The 18,493-nt window shown below is 32.8% G+C and overlaps 3 protein-coding genes and 1 long non-coding RNA gene across 5 annotated transcripts; 3 read left to right on the forward strand and 1 right to left on the reverse strand.

The window, feature by feature from the left end:
- The first annotated feature begins 4,457 nt into the window (after nt 1-4,457).
- LOC105135373 (rubisco accumulation factor 1, chloroplastic) lies at nt 4,458-6,246 on the forward strand. The gene has a single exon (XM_011040226.1). The coding sequence runs from the start codon at nt 4,613-4,615 to the stop codon at nt 5,966-5,968; it is 1,356 nt and encodes a 451-aa protein (XP_011038528.1). The 5' UTR covers nt 4,458-4,612; the 3' UTR covers nt 5,969-6,246.
- Nucleotides 6,247-7,121: 875 nt separating this feature from the next.
- LOC105135374 (uncharacterized) lies at nt 7,122-8,396 on the forward strand. The gene is made up of 2 exons (XR_844166.1): nt 7,122-7,740; nt 7,852-8,396. It is a non-coding gene; the product is annotated as an uncharacterized LOC105135374 (long non-coding RNA).
- A 203-nt stretch (nt 8,397-8,599) lies between these two features.
- On the forward strand, nt 8,600-11,545 carry LOC105135375 (pentatricopeptide repeat-containing protein At3g26782, mitochondrial-like). Its single transcript, XM_011040227.1, has one exon. The coding sequence runs from the start codon at nt 8,954-8,956 to the stop codon at nt 11,369-11,371; it is 2,418 nt and encodes an 805-aa protein (XP_011038529.1). The 5' UTR covers nt 8,600-8,953; the 3' UTR covers nt 11,372-11,545.
- Nucleotides 11,546-12,219: 674 nt separating this feature from the next.
- LOC105135376 (nucleolar/coiled-body phosphoprotein) lies at nt 12,220-16,737 on the reverse strand. Of its 2 annotated transcripts, none has more exons than XM_011040229.1 (5): nt 16,440-16,737; nt 15,547-15,845; nt 15,379-15,468; nt 12,905-13,269; nt 12,220-12,779 (listed from the first exon to the last, which is right to left on the reverse strand). In XM_011040229.1, the coding sequence occupies exons 1-5, from the start codon at nt 16,624-16,626 to the stop codon at nt 12,515-12,517; spliced, it is 1,206 nt and encodes a 401-aa protein (XP_011038531.1). In that variant the 5' UTR covers nt 16,627-16,737; the 3' UTR covers nt 12,220-12,514. The 2 variants fall into 2 exon arrangements, with proteins under 2 accessions (XP_011038531.1, XP_011038530.1); XM_011040228.1 differs by having other exon boundaries at nt 15,547-15,854; nt 16,440-16,736.
- Between the last annotated feature and the right edge of the window lie 1,756 nt (nt 16,738-18,493).

Genomic DNA, 18,493 nt, shown 5'->3' on the forward strand with positions numbered 1-18,493 from the left:
GTTTAAGTGAATCTGGTTGCAACACTGGACTCAAGAGTCTTGGATGTGGATCTGGTTGTAAGGTCGTGTCATAAAAGTGTGATAATTAAATAGATTAATTTAAAAAAACCAACATGAAGAAAAACAACTAATGAAGCAAAAAGAAAAAAAAATTGAATTAATAGGTTAACCCGTCAAAGCAGGTTAACCCGTCAAACTCTGGATTTATTAACAAACTAAATTAAACAAAACAATTTATTAAAAGGAAAAAAACAAATAAAAAAGAAAAAAAACCATAAAAGCATAAAAAACAAAAAAAAAACAATATATATATATATAATAATAATAATAATAATAATAATCATTATTATTATTATTATTATATATAAGTATGATTAAAATGTGTGGGGAAGCTACAGTGCTTTCCCCACAAAGAAAAAAACTAATGAAAAAAAAATCTGAATTAATTGGGTAACCCTTTAAATCAAGTTAATTCGTCAAACTTTAGATTCGTGTCATGAAAATTTGATAACTAAATAGAAAACAAATTTGACGGGTTAACCTATAATTAACTGGATTAACCTGTCAAGCTTGGGAAACGTGTCATGAAAGTCTCATAATTAAATAGAAAGAAATTTAACATTAACAAACTAAACTAAATAAAAAAATTAATTAAAATGAGAAAAAACAAAAAAACATAAATTTTGGGTTAACTCGTCAAATCAGGTTAACCTGTTAAACTCGAGATTCATTAACAAAGTAAATTTTAAAAAAATTATTAAAAAAAAAGGAAAAAAAACCCATGAAGGTATAAAAAACAAAAAAATGAAAATGAAAAAAATATATAATTATAATATAATATATTATTATTATTATTATTATTATTATTATTATTAAAAGGCATGGGGAAGCTACGGTGTTTTATAACCTGTCAAACTTGGAAAACGTGTCATGAAAATCTGATAATTAAATAAAAAAAAAAACATTAACAAACTAAACAAATTAAAAAAAAATAATTAAAAAAATATAAAAAAATAAAATTTCGGGATAACTCGTTAGATCATGTTAACCCGTCAAACTCGGGATTTATTAACAGACTAAATTAAACAAAAAAAATTATTAAAAGAAAAAAAGCAAAAAAAAAACCCATAAAGGCATAAAAACCAAAAATAAAACAGAAAAAAAATGAAAAATGAAAACACACACACACACATATATATATAATTATTATTATTATTATGATAAAAAGGTGTGGAGAAGCTACGATGCTTTTCCCAAGAAGAAAAACACTAATGAAAAAAAAATCTAAATTAATTGGGTAACCCTTCAAACTTTAGATTCGTGTTATGAAAGTTTGATAAGTAAATAGAAAAAAAATTAGCGAGCTAACCCATAATTAACTGGGTTAACTTGTCAAGCTTGGGAGTCATGTCATGAAAGTTTAATAATTAAATAGAAAGAAATTTAACATTAACAAACTAAACTAAATGAAAAAAAAATAATTAAAAAGAAAAAAAATGAAATTTTGGGTTAACTCGTCAAATCAGGTTAACTCATCAAACTCGGGATTTATTAACAAACTAAATTAAACAAAAAAAATTATTAAAAAAACAAAGAAAAAAAACCCATAAAGACATAAAAAAATAAGAAAAAAAACAAAAAAATATTATAATATAATTATAATATCAGATAATAATAATAATATTATTATTATTATATATAAATTTTATTAAAAGGCGTGGGAAAGCTACAGTGTTTTTTCCCCACGCCTTTTAGTATATTGTTTATAAAGCGTTATTTTTTTAAAAAAATCATAACTCGAGTAACTAAAATTAAAATACTTAATTAAAAAAATTATAAAATTTAATTTTTAAAAAATTAAATTAAAAAAATCTAAATATATAAATTTGTAAAAAATAAAAAAAAATAAAAATCATTATCACTACTATTATTAATAAGTAAGACCTTTAACATTAATATTATCATTATAACTATTATCATTATTATTATTATTATTATTTATAGTAGTAGTAGCAGTAATATTATCACCACCACAACCACCCCAACAATTACTATTATTATTATCACAACTAATTTCGCTTTTGTTGTTGTCATCAATAATATTTGTATTTTCATTTCAATTTTTATAATCATCATCATTATCATTATGTCATCAATAATATTAGTATTTTTATTTTAAATTTTTTAATCATCATCATCATCTTTATCATTATTAGTAGTGGTAGTAGTACCAATAATATTGTTACCATCACAACCACTACAATAATTACTAATATTATTATCACTACTAATTTTGTTATTGTTGTTATTATTATTACTATTATTATTATCACCACTATTATTAATAATATCATTACTATCATCATCATCATCGTTATTATTATTAACATCATTATCATTATCATTATTATTATTACCGTGACCATTATTTCAAATATTATTATTGTTGTTGATGATGATGATGATGTTGAAAAAAATAAAAATTATGAATTTGATTTGAAGGATAAAATTTAAAACTATAAAAAAATTAGATAAAAGAACCAAAAAAAAAATGGACCAAATTGAAATCATTATTATCATTGAAAAAAAATGATAAGCTTGGTTTGAAGGATAAACTAAAAAAATATAAATTTTTTGAAAAAATGACAAAGAAAAACAATAAAAAATTAAAAAGTAGAAGGACCGAATCAAAATATCTTATATGTACAAATTAAAAACCAAAGGTTAAATTGAAAAGAAATAAAACTTCAACAACAAAAAATAACTAAAAAACAACAATCAATACTAAAAGGTTTGAATTTAAAAAGAATAAAAGCAACGAGGACCATAATGTATTTACTTGTGTATAAGAAAGAAATTAAGGAAGGAAAAAAAAGGAAATGATCATTGACAATACACCGGTCACACTTAGAGCACATATATCTCATCTATAATAAAAGAGAAGATGGAGAGAAATCAACTAGGACAGCAAAAGATATTTTTTTATTGTTAAAAACTATCATAAACGTTGCAGAAAGTATGCAGTTGTCATGCCAACAACTTTTCAATAAAAAAATATTATCTTAAAGAGGAATTATGTTATCACACTCAACCAAACTTATAATTAATAACATAATCTAGGTTAAAAAATCCAAAGACCTCTAAATACAATGAACTAAATATCTTATATCCAAGGGTCCATATATAATTTTATTGTGTATAAAAAATTAAAAAATATTTAAATACACCTACCCCTGGACCACTAAATTTTTAACTTTTAAAGATATTTTAGTTATTTTACTATTCACAAAACATTGAATATATACAAATATTTCCAAACAAATTAGTAATAACTAACGTACCTAGTTGAAAAAACCTAAAATAACCCTGGTCTAACGGTATGTAATTTTTTATAGGAATAGAAAAATAGTCTTTACACTGTAGCAATGAACAATAAAATATAAAAGGAGCTACAATAAATCCTCATTCTATTTTAGTTATTTGTTAATATTACATATTATATAAGTTTGTGGATAAGCTATAAGATGGTATATTCAATAATAAATTGAGATCATTAATGAAATGATATGTCTTATTATTAAAAAGGATAAATAAAAATATTATCAATTTATTAAAAATTAAACACTTGTTTTTTTCTTGAGAGAATTATAAAAGGTTTGTTTTTAAAAAATGTGCATTTTAGTTGAAAGAATTACATTTTAAAAAAAAAGTTATAGAAGTCTCTATTTAATAAATTAAAACATTAATATAATGATATGTATTATTAGAAATATAAATAAAACTAATTCATATTTATTAAAAAATAAAAATCTATTTTTTCAAAACAAATAAACAAATTATTTAAAAAAACACCTATTTTGATTTAAAATATATTATTTTAATAGAAAATTTGTATAAGATTCTATTCAATAAATTAAAAGGCGTCTTATTAAAAATGATATATATTGAAAATAATTCTTATCTATTAAAAATTGAACACATGTTGATTGAGGAAATCCTAAAAGAGTTGTTTCAAAAAGACATGTATTTTGGATGAAAATGAACTTTTTGTGATAAGTTTATAGAAGATTTTATTCAATCAATTAACATCATTATGAAATGTCTTATTAAAAATAATAAATAAAAATAATTAAATATTGATTCACTGAGGAAACTCTAAAAGAGTTGTTTCTTAAAAATACATATTTTGATTGAAAATATACTTTTTTTAGAATATATATATATATATTAAAAATATTTTTTATTTAAAAATATATTGAAATAATATTTTTTTTATTTTTTAAAATTTATTTTTGATAATATCAGATTAAAAAAAATTAATTTTTATTAAAATATTTTTGAAATGTATATCCATGCAGCTAAAAATCATTTATAAATAGTTGTCTATTTGCAATAAGGCCCATTCCTACGCCAATAAATTTCAACAAGACCAACTCCGAATTTCAATCCTGTTAGCTTCCCGCTTACAAGGCCCAACCAACCCACAGAGCACAACAAAACAAAACTGTTCCTTCTACCTCCTTCCCCCCCCCTCCCTCTCTTCAAGATAAGGCACCCTTTCCCTATCTTCCTCAAACGCCCATCACTTCTCTCACTCAGTCACTCAGTCACTATGCTTTCTCCAACTCTAAACACCCACAAGCCTCTCTTTCTTTCAAGCTCTAACAGCAAACCATTTTCCTCTCCTTTCCTTAGCCAACAACCTCTCTTTATCCTTCATTCGTCAAAAACCCCTTTTAAACCCACCAAAACGCTATCAGTTTCAGCCACTCGTATCCCCTCTTCTCCACCTCCTTCAAATCAACAACTCTACCAACCCTTTAGACCTCCACCTTCTCCTATCCCTTCTCAATACAAGTCTCTTGACGCCCCTTCTCGTCTCGAAATCCTTGCTAATCGTCTTGGCCTTTGGTACGAGTATGCCCCTTTAATCCCTTCTTTATTCCAAGAAGGTTTTACTCCACCATCAATAGAAGAAGCCACTGGTATTTCTGGGGTTGAGCAAAACCGTTTAGTTGTTGGAGCTCAAGTGAGGGATTCTTTAGTTCAGTCTAACACTGACCCAGAAATTGTTGCATCATTTGACCTTGGTGGTGCGGAGTTATTGTATGAAATTCGTCTCCTTAGCGCCACGCAGCGGTCTGCAGCTGCCCGCTATATCGTTCTTAATAAGATGGACGCTAAGGGTGCTCAAGATTTGGCCCGCGCCATGAAGGATTTTCCTCGCAGGCGCGGGGATAAGTACTGGGAGAGCTTTGAGTACGTTCTCCCAGGAGACTGCCTGTCGTTTATGTACTACAGGCAGTCTAGAGAGCATAAGAATCCGTCAGAGTCGCGGACTAATGCTCTACAGATGGCATTAGAGGTTGCAGAGTCTGAAAAAGCGAAAAGTGCGATTTTGAAGGAGTTAGAAGGAGGAGAAAGGAAAGAGAGGGCAGAAGGAGAAACAGCAGATGGGGTTCGGGTTCCGGTTGTGAGGTTGAAGATTGGTGAGGTTGCGGAGGCGAGTAGTGTTGTGGTTTTACCTGTTTGTAGATCAGAGGACGGGGAAAGAAAAATTGTGGAAGCACCATGGGAGTGTAAGGGCCAGGGTGAGTTTGGTGTGGTGGTGGCAGAGAAAGCGTGGGAAAGGTGGGTGGTGTTGCCAGGGTGGGAACCGGTACTTGGGTTGGGTAGAGGGGGAGTGGCGGTGGCTTTTCCAGATGCAAGGATATTACCATGGAAGGCAAATAGGTGGTATAAAGAGGAGTCTATTTTGGTGGTTGCTGATAGGGGGAGCAAGGAAGTGAAAGCAGATGACGGGTTTTATTTGGTTACTCTTGACGGCGCCGGTGGTGATTTCAAGGTTGAAAGGGGTTCGGCGTTGAAGGAAAGGAATGTGGTGGAATGTTTAGGGACTGTGTTGTTGGTGGTTAGGCCACCAAGGTACGAGACCGATGATCAATTGAGTGATGAGGACTGGGAGTGAAATCATAGTGAGTTAGCAACTCTATTTTACTCTTGATTACATGGAGATTAATACACGGTGTTGTATGGTGCTAGTAATGCTTAAGACTTGAACTTGGGATTGATATGGGCATCAATGCCCTATATCAGGTTACTGCAATCCTTTCTATTATCAAAACTAGCAAGCTGCCTTGATACTCTGCTGTGTTATTTGTTAGGAGGCAACTTATTTTTTTGTAGTATTTGTAATTTATGATACATAATGATTTAAGATTCCATTAATCATTCTCCTTTTAGGTTTCCACATCTTGAACGTCCATATTCCATCCTAAAATGATGTGTTAGAGTGGCCGATATATGATGGAAGCCTCCTTGACCCTTAACATTGTGTGTTATCTGTTATTCCCTTTGCTAGCTTGTATTATTTTTCAAAAAGAAGTGATATGAAGTAGAAGATAGCATAACAATGCAATTCTACATGCTTTTCTCAGTATAAGGTGTGCATGTCATGAGCAGCTTAATTCAGAGAATTGTTTCAAGTCATTCTTAGAAAGTTTGTTCTCTGCGATGCCATTTTGATAATACCTTTCATCTGCTTTCATAATTTTGGCCAAGAGGATTGTGAAAATCTGAAGGTATATTGCGCCTTATTCAGGGGCTTCTTTAAAGATTTGGCTGGACCATTAAAGGTTATACAACAACAGCTTATATCTAGTAAAGCATCTGTATGGATGTAAAACAATTTTTCATTTCCTAAATGTCCCATAGCTTTGCAATTCATGCATTTGCAGCCGAGGAGTGCCAGTTTATCTGTTTCATCGTTTTTGAGCTTTGCCTATTTAAAGAAAAAAGAAGAGATGGGAGAGCAAAAAAGTTGTGCTCTTGTGTGCGTACTTTTCAATTACGAGAATAGTTTAAGATGCTCTTGTTGGACATTCTAAAGCTCTGAAGGATCCATTTAGTTGACAAAGTTCAATTTTTTGTGATACAAAGTTCTGGCAGCTGAAATATGGTTCAAGTTTTCAGCTTAGGGTCTTTGTGCTAGCTCTGTTTTTGTCGTAGAGTGGCAGTCAATATCTCTGATGCACACCATGCAATCATTCTGATCTTTAGTTCGATTGGAATTTACAGAGTACTGTAAGAGGCAGATTTGGAGGACAAATGACAGGTAAGCAACTTTATTTAGTTTTTTGACATGCCATGTCGGGAAGGATTTCAATCTTTTTCAGTTCACAGTTCCATGAGTTTATCCTCGTATGCAGTGTAATGTGTTAGTTATCTTCTTGAAATGGACCAAGTAGTTTTCTGTACTACACCCCTCACTGTTTATTCTCCGTTTATTTGCTGAAATATCCTTTATTTTTTACCTTCTCAAATCCCTGCTTTTTACTGAATGTGTTGGGAGCAACTGCAAATCAAAATAACACTGCAATTAGAAAGTTTCAGCCTTATCATCTACGCATGCTTCCTTTCTAATAGTTTGTATGCGTAGGATCAAACGTTTAATGTTGTCATTGCTATGCATCTGGTCTTACTTGGCAGGGTTTTTAATGCTCACACACACACACACACTCGGTCCCACACTTTGTCAGGTTTAATACTTCCAAGCAGTTGTCACTACTGTAGTTTGATATTTGATGGCTGGTTGCTACACAAACATGCATGCATACAAACGTTTGTGTATTTTATGAGCTTCTTGCTTATTATGTGTGATCGTAGCCTTTCTTTTCTTAATTGTGTTTTAAAGGCTTGCCATGATCTCTTGGAAAGGAATACACCAAAAGTAAGAGCAAGGTAATATTTTTTGTGTAATTATAGTTCTATCAGCTGCTTAATCAGGATTACGACAAGCTCTCTAATTATTATTTGCCTAATTAATCACTGCCTCCGCATTGGTGTGTGCAGGCTTGCTGGAAAATTGTCAGCTATTCGAGAACATCGCCCAGCTAGTACTACGTCTGGCTGATAATTCATTTGTCGATTTTGTTCTATATTTTTCGACTTATAAAATAAATGGAGACCATTAACTTCAGTGCTAGCAACTGATATCAACATAAGGTTAGCATGCATAGCTGGACAAACAAAGGGATTTTGTGAGCAACTCAAGCATCAGAAACCAGAACTTCAGACTACGAGGCTTCATCTTGATTTGACTTTGTAGTTTTAATGCGAATTGCAAGAAAACAAAGTCCTTCTGGTGCAGAGGTGATAGAGTGCTTTTTAAAAGCAACAAGCAAATTAAGGTCGACTGCAGTTGGGTCATGTGGTTAAGGGTTAGAGAATTTGTTGTTCCTTTTTGAGTTAGAAGCAAGAAACAAAACAAAAATAAAACAAGGAGCATGACTCCAAAGCAGTTGTTCCCGTGTTGCCGAAGATGCAAGAAAGCCTTTACGAATGTCGAATATTCTATGCTTCAATACAGAATAAAATCAAAAGAAACTGTTCTTGCAGAACTCGAGGACATGAACCAGAGGTGCTCGCAATGAAAACAAGGTAAAGCAGAAAATATTAGGAATGCTTAATTCAACATAAAAATCCCTTCCTCTTCATTCTAATAAATAAAAAAGAAACTTATCCATGTACTCTTACATACTACATATTTTATCAATAACATATTTTTATAAAGCAAAGGAATATATAAGAACATGTTCCTGGGTTTCCTCAAAATCAAAGAATAAAGTTTCCAATGTCCAATTCAAATGTTTGCCTTGAGATTTCTTAGATTAAATATTCTCAGCTTGTGAAACGAAAAGGCGAGCTTCATTGTCTGAGAAAAGGTCACTTGATTGGCCGTGTGGGTTTGAGAGTATTTTTCTAAAAATCATAGAATTGTATGTAAAAAAATAAAAAGGAATAGAGAAGAGAGAAGAATTGTAAAGAGAGGGAAAGGTAGGGTGAAAAGGGGGGTTGATGGATGATATTTGTGTGGCTGAAAAGAAAAAACATGCAAGGTGACCACCTTACATGACAACTTCACAAGGATGCCCAGAAGAAAACGGGCTAAATCATGGAAATGCCGCTGGTGTCCAAGCCTACTTCCCTCCTCCTCCCTCTCACATTTCAAAAACTCAAACAACGCATTACTCCACCTTCCACCTTCTCCAAAACCCCACAAAACCCATCACCGCAACATCAAAACAAACACCAAAAGCATCCATCTTTCACTCCTAATAACCACCTCTGTCTTGACCAAACCCAGCAGCTCCATGCCCACATAATCAGAACCCACTTCAATCACGCCCAACAAGTTTCTTTTAGCCCCTTCGAATTACACTTAAGCCTTGAAGCCCGGTACAATCTCCTTATAACATCATACATTAAAAACAACAAGCCAAGATATGCACTGAACACCTATACATACATGAGAAAACTTGACATAGAAGTTGACAGTTTCATTATACCATCAGTTCTTAAAGCTTGCAGCCAGATCTCAGTAGCCCAGATGGGGAAAGAGATTCATGGTTTTTCTGTTAAGAATGGATTGGTTAGTGATGTTTTTGTAGTCAATGCATTGATGCAAATGTACTCAGAATGTGGTAGTTTAGTTTCGGCACGATTCCTGTTCGATAAAATGAGTGAGAGAGATGTTGTTTCGTGGAGTACGATGATTAGAGCTTACAGTAGAAGCAAATTGTTCAATGAAGGGTTGAAAATTATTGAAAATATGCGTTTTTCGAATGTTAAGCCTAGTGAAGTTGCTATGATTAGCATGGTTAATCTATTTTCTGACCTTGAGAATGTTGAAATGGGGAAAGCAATGCATGGTTATGTTATAAGGAATAGCAATAGTGAGAAAATGGTTGTGCCTTTGACTACTTGTTTGATTGACATGTATGCAAAGTGTGGAAATTTAGATGCTGCAACAACACTCTTTGATGGTTTTAGTCAAAGAAGCATTGTTTCATGGACTGCCATGATTGCTGGCTACATTAGGTGCAAAGATTTGGAAGAGGGTGAAAGATTATTCGTTAGAATGATTGAAGAAAATGTGTTTCCTAATGATATCACCATGTTGAGTTTGATTATTCCATGTGGATTTGTAGGGGCCGTACAATTGGGCAAGCGGCTACATGCCTACATTTTAAGAAATGGGTTTGGAATGTCTTTGGCTTTAGCCACTGCTTTGGTTGACATGTATGGAAAATGTGGCGAGACAAGAAGTGCAAGAGCTATATTTGATAGCATGAAGATCAAAGATGTTATGACTTGGACAGCTATGATTTCGGCTTATGCACAAGCTAATTGTATAGATTATGCTTTTCAACTATTTGCCCAGATGATGGATAACGGAGTGAGGCCAAATGAATTGACAATGGTAAGCCTGCTTTCGTTATGTGCAGAAAATGGAGCCCTTGACATGGGCAAGTGGTTTCATGCTTACATAGACAAGCAAGGTGTTGAAGTAGATGTGATACTTAAAACTGCTTTAATAGACATGTATGCCAAGTGTGGGGATATTAGTGGGGCTCAGAGGCTGTTCAGCGAAGCCATAGATCGAGACATCTGCACATGGAATGTAATGATGGCTGGATACGGGATGCATGGATATGGTGAGAAAGCTTTGAAACTATTCACAGAGATGGAGACACTGGGTGTAAAACCCAATGACATCACATTTATAGGAGTTCTGCATGCTTGCAGTCACGCTGGTTTGGTGATGGAAGGAAAAGGACTTTTTGAGAAAATGATCCATGACTATGGCTTGGTTCCAAAGGTTGAGCATTATGGGTGTATGGTTGATCTTCTTGGTCGAGCTGGACTGCTTGATGAGGCCTATAAGATGATTGAAAGCATGCCCGTGAAACCTAATATTGCAATATGGGGTGCTATGCTTGCTGCTTGCAAGATTCATAAAAATTCTAACATGGGGGAATTAGCAGCGGGAGAGCTTCTTGCATTGGAACCTCAAAATTGTGGTTACAAGGTTCTCATGTCAAATATTTATGCTGCAGCAAACAGATGGAATGATGTTGCAGGCATGAGAAAAGCTGTGAAGGATACAGGAATAAAAAAGGAACCGGGCATGAGCTCAATCGAAGTAAATGGTTTAGTTCACGATTTTAAAATGGGAGATACAGCACACCCTCTGATTGAAAAAATCAGTGAAATGCTAGCTGAGATGAGCAAGAAATTAAAAGAGGCTGGCTACTTGCCAGACACATCTGTAGTCCTGCACAATATTGACGAGGAAGAGAAAGAAACTGCACTTAACTACCATAGCGAGAAGTTGGCGATGGCTTTCGGTCTCATCAGTACTGCTCCAGGGACTCCTATTCGAGTTGTTAAGAATCTCCGAATTTGTGATGACTGCCATACAGTAACCAAGCTGTTGTCTAAGATCTACAAAAGGGTAATTATAGTCAGGGACCGTAACCGTTTTCACCATTTTAGAGAAGGATCTTGTTCTTGTGGTGGTTATTGGTAACGATACCAATAAAGTTCCCGTATTATTATTATAAATCGTTTATGTACAGGCAGATAATTACATTGAAAGCTATGTTCAAGCTCTATCAAATGTCCAACTGGGAAAAGATGTCTGTTTGAACCAGCAGCATCCTAACCTTCTCTTGATCTGAAATTTAGGATCCTATATAAGACCGTCTTGAACTCTCGATTAGCATTGTTAATATGTAGTTCTTTCATTACGTCACTACAAAGAAGCAAGGAAATATTGAAATATTTGCAGTACTGCAAGTGTGATGTAGCTAGAGACTGTAACATTGGAAAATGACCTTTCCTAGATTGGGGCAACAAAACCTCATTTCCTTGAGGAATTTCCCGCGAGTTTCTCTCTGTTTTCTAACTGTTGGGCACCTCCAACCCGCTCTCGAGTGTTGTAAATTATAAAGCAGGTTTTGAACCAAATAGGTTCCAATTGTCAATTGGCTTTTTATATGCTCAAGGATGGTAGCAAAGATGACATCTATTAGTGCTTGATATGGTTATCTGAAGATGCTATATTTGCAATACCTTCAAGCTTACGATGCAATAAATGCAAGTGCATATTAGTTTATAATCACATAAAGGTAATTTCTTGACGATTTACATACTTTCTTTTGTTAAAATTGTACTTAGTTGTTAGTGATTATTATAATTATGAAAAAATTAGAAACCTTCTTAGTACATAAAATGAATTTGTTTAACAGTTCATAATCTAACATGTATGAATTCAGGTGTCGCTTATTTTCTATTCAATTTTACTATAATATTCAGGAAGTAGCAGAATTATGTAAAAATGAATTAACTAACTGATTAGATAGATAAATTATTGTGAGAAGTAACCATTGTTGCCATATCTCACAACAAGGGTTGGTAAATCAAGTACAAGAGGGTTTCGTACTTTGGTGCTGATTGTCAACAACAAAACCACAGAGATTCTAATGCGAATTTTAGGCAACAGGCCAGAGAAGGCAAACGCGACAACACAAGTTCCACATGTTAATGGTATTCCTGAAAATGTGTAACAATACATGTTAGATTTAGACAACCAGAATTTCGAACAGATCCAATTTGCTTCACGGTTCAGCTGTCACTGCAAATGCTGGGTTACAATGCAGCAGACTAACTGCTAACCAAGCCACTGTGAGGCACGACGATCCCCACTGCCACCAACAGAGTGCCGAATACTGATTTTCTCACCAGCGTACTTCTGTTGAAGCCATTCAAAACCATTCACATCAAGTTTCCCATTTACTGATTTCCCTTGCTTTCTCCGTGTTTGCTGCTCCCGTATGGAAGCCCAAAGTTTCTGAATGGCATCCCTTTGGCAAGATGTGAACCTTGCGACATTATCAAAGGCATGCTTTACCAAAATGTCTATCACTGTTTGGCACCTGACATGAAAAAGTTTCGAGCTTTTCAATAAAAAATACTACATGATTATCACTCGCAGTGCAGAAAAGTATTTGACATCTCGAAGTGTGTGTGCAGTATGTGCAGAAAAGGTGAATATTTGTACCATGGTGTTTTGTAACGCCGAGCAGCTATCTCTAAACAGGTAATCAAGGCCTCTCGCTGGTACTTGAGGAATCTCTTACTCTCTACTTCCTCTTCCTCCCTCACCTTGGCTGGCATATCTTTCTTCCCCTTTACCTTCTCATCTTTCTTCACTGTGCTTGGAATCAGAGCATCAAGCCCAAACGGATCAGACACATCTTTATTCTCTTTAGCTTCAGCACTTGAACATGCATTTTCTCTTTTACTATATTCATCAGTTGTCGCTGGCTTATCGATTAGTGATGCAGCCTCCTCTATGTCATCATCCTTGGTTGCAACAGGAAGATCAGCAATGGCATCTTTTACCTGTCCAGCTGTCTTTGAAAACTATATAAAGGTCCACAAAATACAGCATATATCAGACGAGTTACAATGTCTGAAGTAACATCTTTAAGTTAGCATACTCTTAGATCACTGAAAAAAAATGTTATCACACTTGTCAGTCATTTTAATTCTCAGTCTATGTTTTACTTGAAAGACCAGATCATTAACAGAACATTCATCTCAAAAAGTTCAAAATCAAACAGAAAAATAACAAAAAAAAGTTAACCAAAGACCATGATGAAAACAGATCAGGCAGTATAATAAATTAGACATGACCAATCAAATCAGAGAGGTTGATATCATAGCGAAGTATATTTATACAAGATGTTCCACTAATCAGCCAATAAAAAAACAAACTGCAAGAAAAATATATATTCTACTGTATTTTAGGAAGCACCATTTGGTTGCAACAGTCACATCCACATCCAAACACCACTTTACCAACTAAATTATCAACTATATTACATTAAATTTCAACTATGCCCATCATTGACTTTGAATGTATTACTCATTTTCTTTGGTACTTTTAATGGATAAAATTAAAGCAAAAGAGATCCTGGTTATGTCATCAATAACATTCTAAGCTTGAACAGCATATCTACCCAACATTTCCATTCCTCAATTAAGTTTCTGACATTAAAGAAATTTACGGAGTTTCTCCAATAATTTGAACCCACAAGACCATGTTACAGCAGTAACTGCCCATCCCAGTGGCATCTGTAGGAGGATAGCTTAATGTCCTTGCTGTAGTTTCTCTGTCTTGTCTTAATAGTACATATTGTTTTACCAGGATAAGAAAATGTCGTTCAAAATTAAGGAGGACAGGAACATGCTACTAGGATCAAATGTATTCTTTCTTCAATCTGTTCAAGCTGATAGATGCAGCCAAGGAAAAAGAAATCTAGGAGCTATTTTCATCTGATTCTTCTTTTGAATTAGATGAAATTCTCATGAGATTAATCTATAAAAAATTGATAGGAGGTGGTGGGTCCATGAAGTTGATCGTTAATATTACATTATGGCTTAATTTAAGTGAGTTTCTTGTGTGTGGTCTGCATTGAATGCTCAATGGAGAAAAGCTTTATATGTTTGACTATTCTAGAATTTTCTGAAAGTTTTAAGAGTCTTGTGCTTTTATTTATAAAATCTGAGCTAGTCTTTCATATTTTCTAGTATTTCAAGGTTCATTATGAGTTTCCTTACATATGATAACCAAACGAAGGACAAGAAAATATAGTACAAGGTCCTCATGAATATCTACTTGATGGAAAATAAATCTACAATGCCTTACCCAACTAATGATGGTAGGCAACAAGAATCAGCTTCAACCACTGTGGTCCATAGCTTTTACAACCCAACAACAATCTATATGAAATATCAATGGTCAAGACCGAAAAAATTAATAAGATTAGGGTATCCCACTCATCAGAAACATCACCAAATAGTTTTAAATTAAAACTTACACACAGGTGAAACCACACTTATATTTGGCTGCATTTTACATATTACATTTCTTTTTCCATCCTTCCAAAAATAACAATTATTTTGTTGATACCAATTATCCTATATCTTCTAGTAGCTGATTATTCAGTAAATTCAATCTCATAACAATTAATCACTGCCATTCTTTTTTTCGAGAAAAAAAATAATGATTTTGAAGTGCAAGCAATTGGCCGCGCACAAAAAAAAATAAAATCCCTAATTGAATCCTTAATGATTGATGATACTCACACATGATTGATTTCATTGAGTGAATGTTATTTTACAGTCCTAACACTTCCACAGCTAACAAGTATATTGACTACTAGTGATACAGAATGCAAGGAGAAGTGAGCTAAAACAAATGAATGCAAAATAAACTACAGTTGATTGAAATTGCAGATAACCAAAATCATATATGAACATTTTGATGATTTTCATATCCAATATCCTAAATACTAGCAAAGCAAACATGAAAGCAAGAACTAGCCAGAAATTAGCAAAGCACAAATGAATGTCAAAAACTATTGCAGACTGTCACACACTCCATACTGTGACATATAAAGATGGATTTTGAAGTAAGGATTCAGAGATGTTAAAAAGAAAATGCCATGATAGAAGTAAAGCGCATACCAAAAAGCTGTCATCAGTGAAGAAGTCATTTGCTAACACTGCCCTAACTGTCCATGTAGCTAATTGGTTCTTCTGTTTCTTATTGAGGCACTGCAATAGGACAATATGGTAAGACCCAAAGGAGACATTTTCTTCTTCTAAAAATATACTATGATGCTACGTACTTACTTCAGCTGCATCCTGAGCTGCTGAGAACAAGGCATGATAATCTGCCCGCACAGAAGGATCTGTGCAGGAAGTGGTTGAGGACATGGCAGCCTCAAGTATGGCAAAGAAGTGGTCACTAGTTCCTGGTTTTACACTTCCAGCCTGAATCAGCTGTATGGCAAGCTTTGAAGCCTTAGAAAACTTAGTTGGAGTCTTGATATGCGATGCTATCTTCTTCATGGCCTCTATAACTTGCGTCTCTGAGGCATCTGTTGTTGTTTTAAACCTCAACCGCCTTCCAGATGCAGTGGTCTTTTCAGCTGCAACATCTGTTAGTTGTAATGGGACATTTAGCTTCTATAGAGCAAATAATAGGATACATAAAATAAAACTTCTATTTGAAAGGATGTGTTAGGAAAACTCCAAATCATATCAAAGTCCAGAATCTACGCAAGATATATGGAGTGAAAGAAACCCTAATAGTCTTTCAGAAATAAATTCAGAACTGGCAGTGGCAATAATATCATCAGAAAGAAATCCTTTATGATCACAAAGAAACTAAACCCTCCATTACAAACACTAATGCAAGCAGTACTTGAAGTATCCCTGACATTTCAGATCCACTTAAAATAAATTAATAAAAAGAAACCAAACTTTTTATTATGGGAAACACTCTATTTTCAAATAAGAACAAATGTCATTACATGATCACAAAGAGCACAAGGTACACTTCCATAGACATTCTTGAAGCAAAATTCTTTCCTTCCAGTGGTTTAGACTCAAGTAAAAACTAAAAATAAAAACCCAAAACTTCAAACCTTGAAAATAAATTGAAAAACCCAAAAACTATTACCAAAGATATATGCATAAAAAGAACAAAATCTAGAAAGAAAAAGAAAGGTATGGAAGTTTACCTTCTGGGTCTGGTTTGGCTTCCACTGGTTTAGGGCGCTTGAGGGCACTTTTCAAAGCTGGTTTTGGTGGAGCTGGCACTGTAGATGGTTCTCTTTTAGTTGTTTTTGAAGTATCGTTAGCTTCTGCTTCTTGGTTTTGTTGCTGATGAGAAGGTGGTGGCAAGCCTTCAAATAAACTATCACCCATTTAGATTTGCAATTTATTACAATTGATGAGCAAGAGGATTCTCCCCACTCCCTCTCTCTCCCTCTCTCTCTATCTTGTGATCAGAACTCAAAAGTTTTAAGCCCTTATGGTTTTTTAATGACTGAGGAAGACGATGATGGATGGATGCTGCTTTTAATGGGCCAAGTTAAAGTTAGTGATTGAAGCCTAATTGCTGTGGTTGAAGAACCCAGTATGATTCAGTACTCAACTTCGATCATTTGGGTAACTCTGTCATAGTCCATTAATTAGAAACAAGTTTGGGCTTAATCACCCAATTTGTTTAAGTTGATTAAACTCAGATAAATTTTATGTGTTTTATGGATATAATTGGGTCTAAGTAATTATATACAACTGATATTTTATAAATTATAAACTTCACTTATTTAATTTTTTTAAAATCAAGTGGGTTTAATATATTAAGTTGAACTAAATTTTTTGTGAATATTACATATATGTATGAGTTGAGTTTATATTACTAATTTTTATGAGTTAATATTTAAAAGCAAATCTAAAGTATTGTAGATGCTATAAAATCATTAATCTTAAATTTAATTTTCATTATTAAATTTTAGTTACCTCTCATCTCCCTTCCAGTAAAGGAACAAGGTTTTTTTATTACATTAAAGAAATCTAACAGAAAACCCACTAAAAACAATTTGCAATCAATTTTTTTAAATAAAATAAAAATGAATGCTCAATTTATAAATTATCAAATATAAAGACAAAATAAGTATAAGATATACGAGTTGGGTTAAATTAATTCGGTTTAAAAAATCTCAACCCATTACCCGATTCATGATATCTATTTTTTAGATTTTTTAACCCATTATCATTTGTAATATTCATAGTATTGATTTTTGCAAGTTGAGTTTGGTCTAATAATAAAAATATTATATATAAATTAAGTTTTTTGAATACCCTTACCTAAATTATATGTAGGGTAAAATACAATGAGTTTTCAAATTCTAGGATTTAAGTTAATTTATAAAATTTGGATGAAAGCATTTTCCCAAATCCCTTAAGATTTGGTTAATTGAAGTTCTTTTTCACTTGTTATTTGTGAATTTAATTTAAAATAAATTACTTATATGGAAAGGTAAAAAGCTTTTTTATTTCTGATTGTTATTGTAATTTTTACTCAATCAAGGAGTAATTAAAAATAAATAATTTTGTATTTTATTTTTGATAAAATGCTCTTTCTTCCTATCACTTGTATATTATTTTTGATAAAATGCACTTTCTTCCTATCACTTGACTAGCATATTTAACTGATTTTTCTTAATGAATCATTCATCATTCAAATTAATAATAATTTTTATAAAGTTAACCTTTAACATAACATATGTGTTTAAATAATGTATTTTAGATTGACACATCAACATATATATATATATATAGCAAACTTATAATTGATAACAAAAACGATCATAACATACATACTAATCATACAATATATCTTTGTATAAATTAAAATAAAAACAAAGAAAATTACTTACTTGTTGGAGCACTTTATTTTTTATCAAGTTTTATTGTTGTTAGTGATCAATTCTTTATCATTAAAACTTTATTACTTCTTATTTGATGCAAAAAGACTTTCTTTAATAAACCTCCTAGGATTTTAATAACACCATCTTACTTCTCATTTGGTGCAAAAAGACTTTCTTTAATAAACTTCCTAGGATTTTAATAACACCGTCTTATTTAGAAGCATTTATGAAAAAATTACAACAACCTAAGAACAAAATACTCAAGTATCCCTCTATAAAGTTTATTAGAAAATTTTTTGAGAGGAAATAATGGTTTTAAACTAGAAGAACGATGCTAAAAAAATAAATGAAGAAAGAGT

Source organism: Populus euphratica, unplaced genomic scaffold, assembly GCF_000495115.2.
Source record: "Populus euphratica unplaced genomic scaffold, PopEup_1.0 scaffold64.1, whole genome shotgun sequence".
Lineage (NCBI taxonomy): Eukaryota > Viridiplantae > Streptophyta > Magnoliopsida > Malpighiales > Salicaceae > Populus > Populus euphratica.